Genomic DNA, 224 nt, shown 5'->3' with positions numbered 1-224 from the left:
GTGCAGGGCTGGGAGGGACGGGTGTTCCTGTTGGGGCTCATGTCTCCCTTCCACCTGCAGAACATGGAGATGGTGCCAGTGCCCACCAAAAGCTACGGCAGCTTCTACGAAGGGGATTGCTACGTCCTGCTGTCGGTAGGGCAGCCTCTGGTCTTGTGGAGGACCGAGGATGGGCTCTGCCCTGGGGAGGATTGGGGTGGAGGGGGGGGGCAAAAAGGCCATCG

General features: G+C 62.5%; 1 protein-coding gene across 1 annotated transcript in view; it reads left to right on the top strand.

Annotated features, from left to right (window-relative positions):
• LOC104278360 (villin-1-like) overlaps positions 1-224 on the top strand; it is a gene marked incomplete at its 3' end in the record, with an annotated part of 5,595 nt that overhangs the window by 223 nt on the left and 5,148 nt on the right. Inside the window, exon 2 of the mRNA XM_009875306.1 lies at positions 61-155. Within this exon, the coding sequence (XP_009873608.1) occupies positions 61-155 (95 nt within the window). The remainder of the gene's footprint in view (positions 1-60; positions 156-224) is intronic.

Source organism: Apaloderma vittatum, unplaced genomic scaffold (assembly GCF_000703405.1).
Source record: "Apaloderma vittatum isolate BGI_N311 unplaced genomic scaffold, ASM70340v1 scaffold30518, whole genome shotgun sequence".
Classification (NCBI taxonomy): domain Eukaryota; kingdom Metazoa; phylum Chordata; class Aves; order Trogoniformes; family Trogonidae; genus Apaloderma; species Apaloderma vittatum.
Note: the sequence above shows the minus strand (reverse complement) of the source record. Positions and strands in the feature narration are given on the sequence as shown.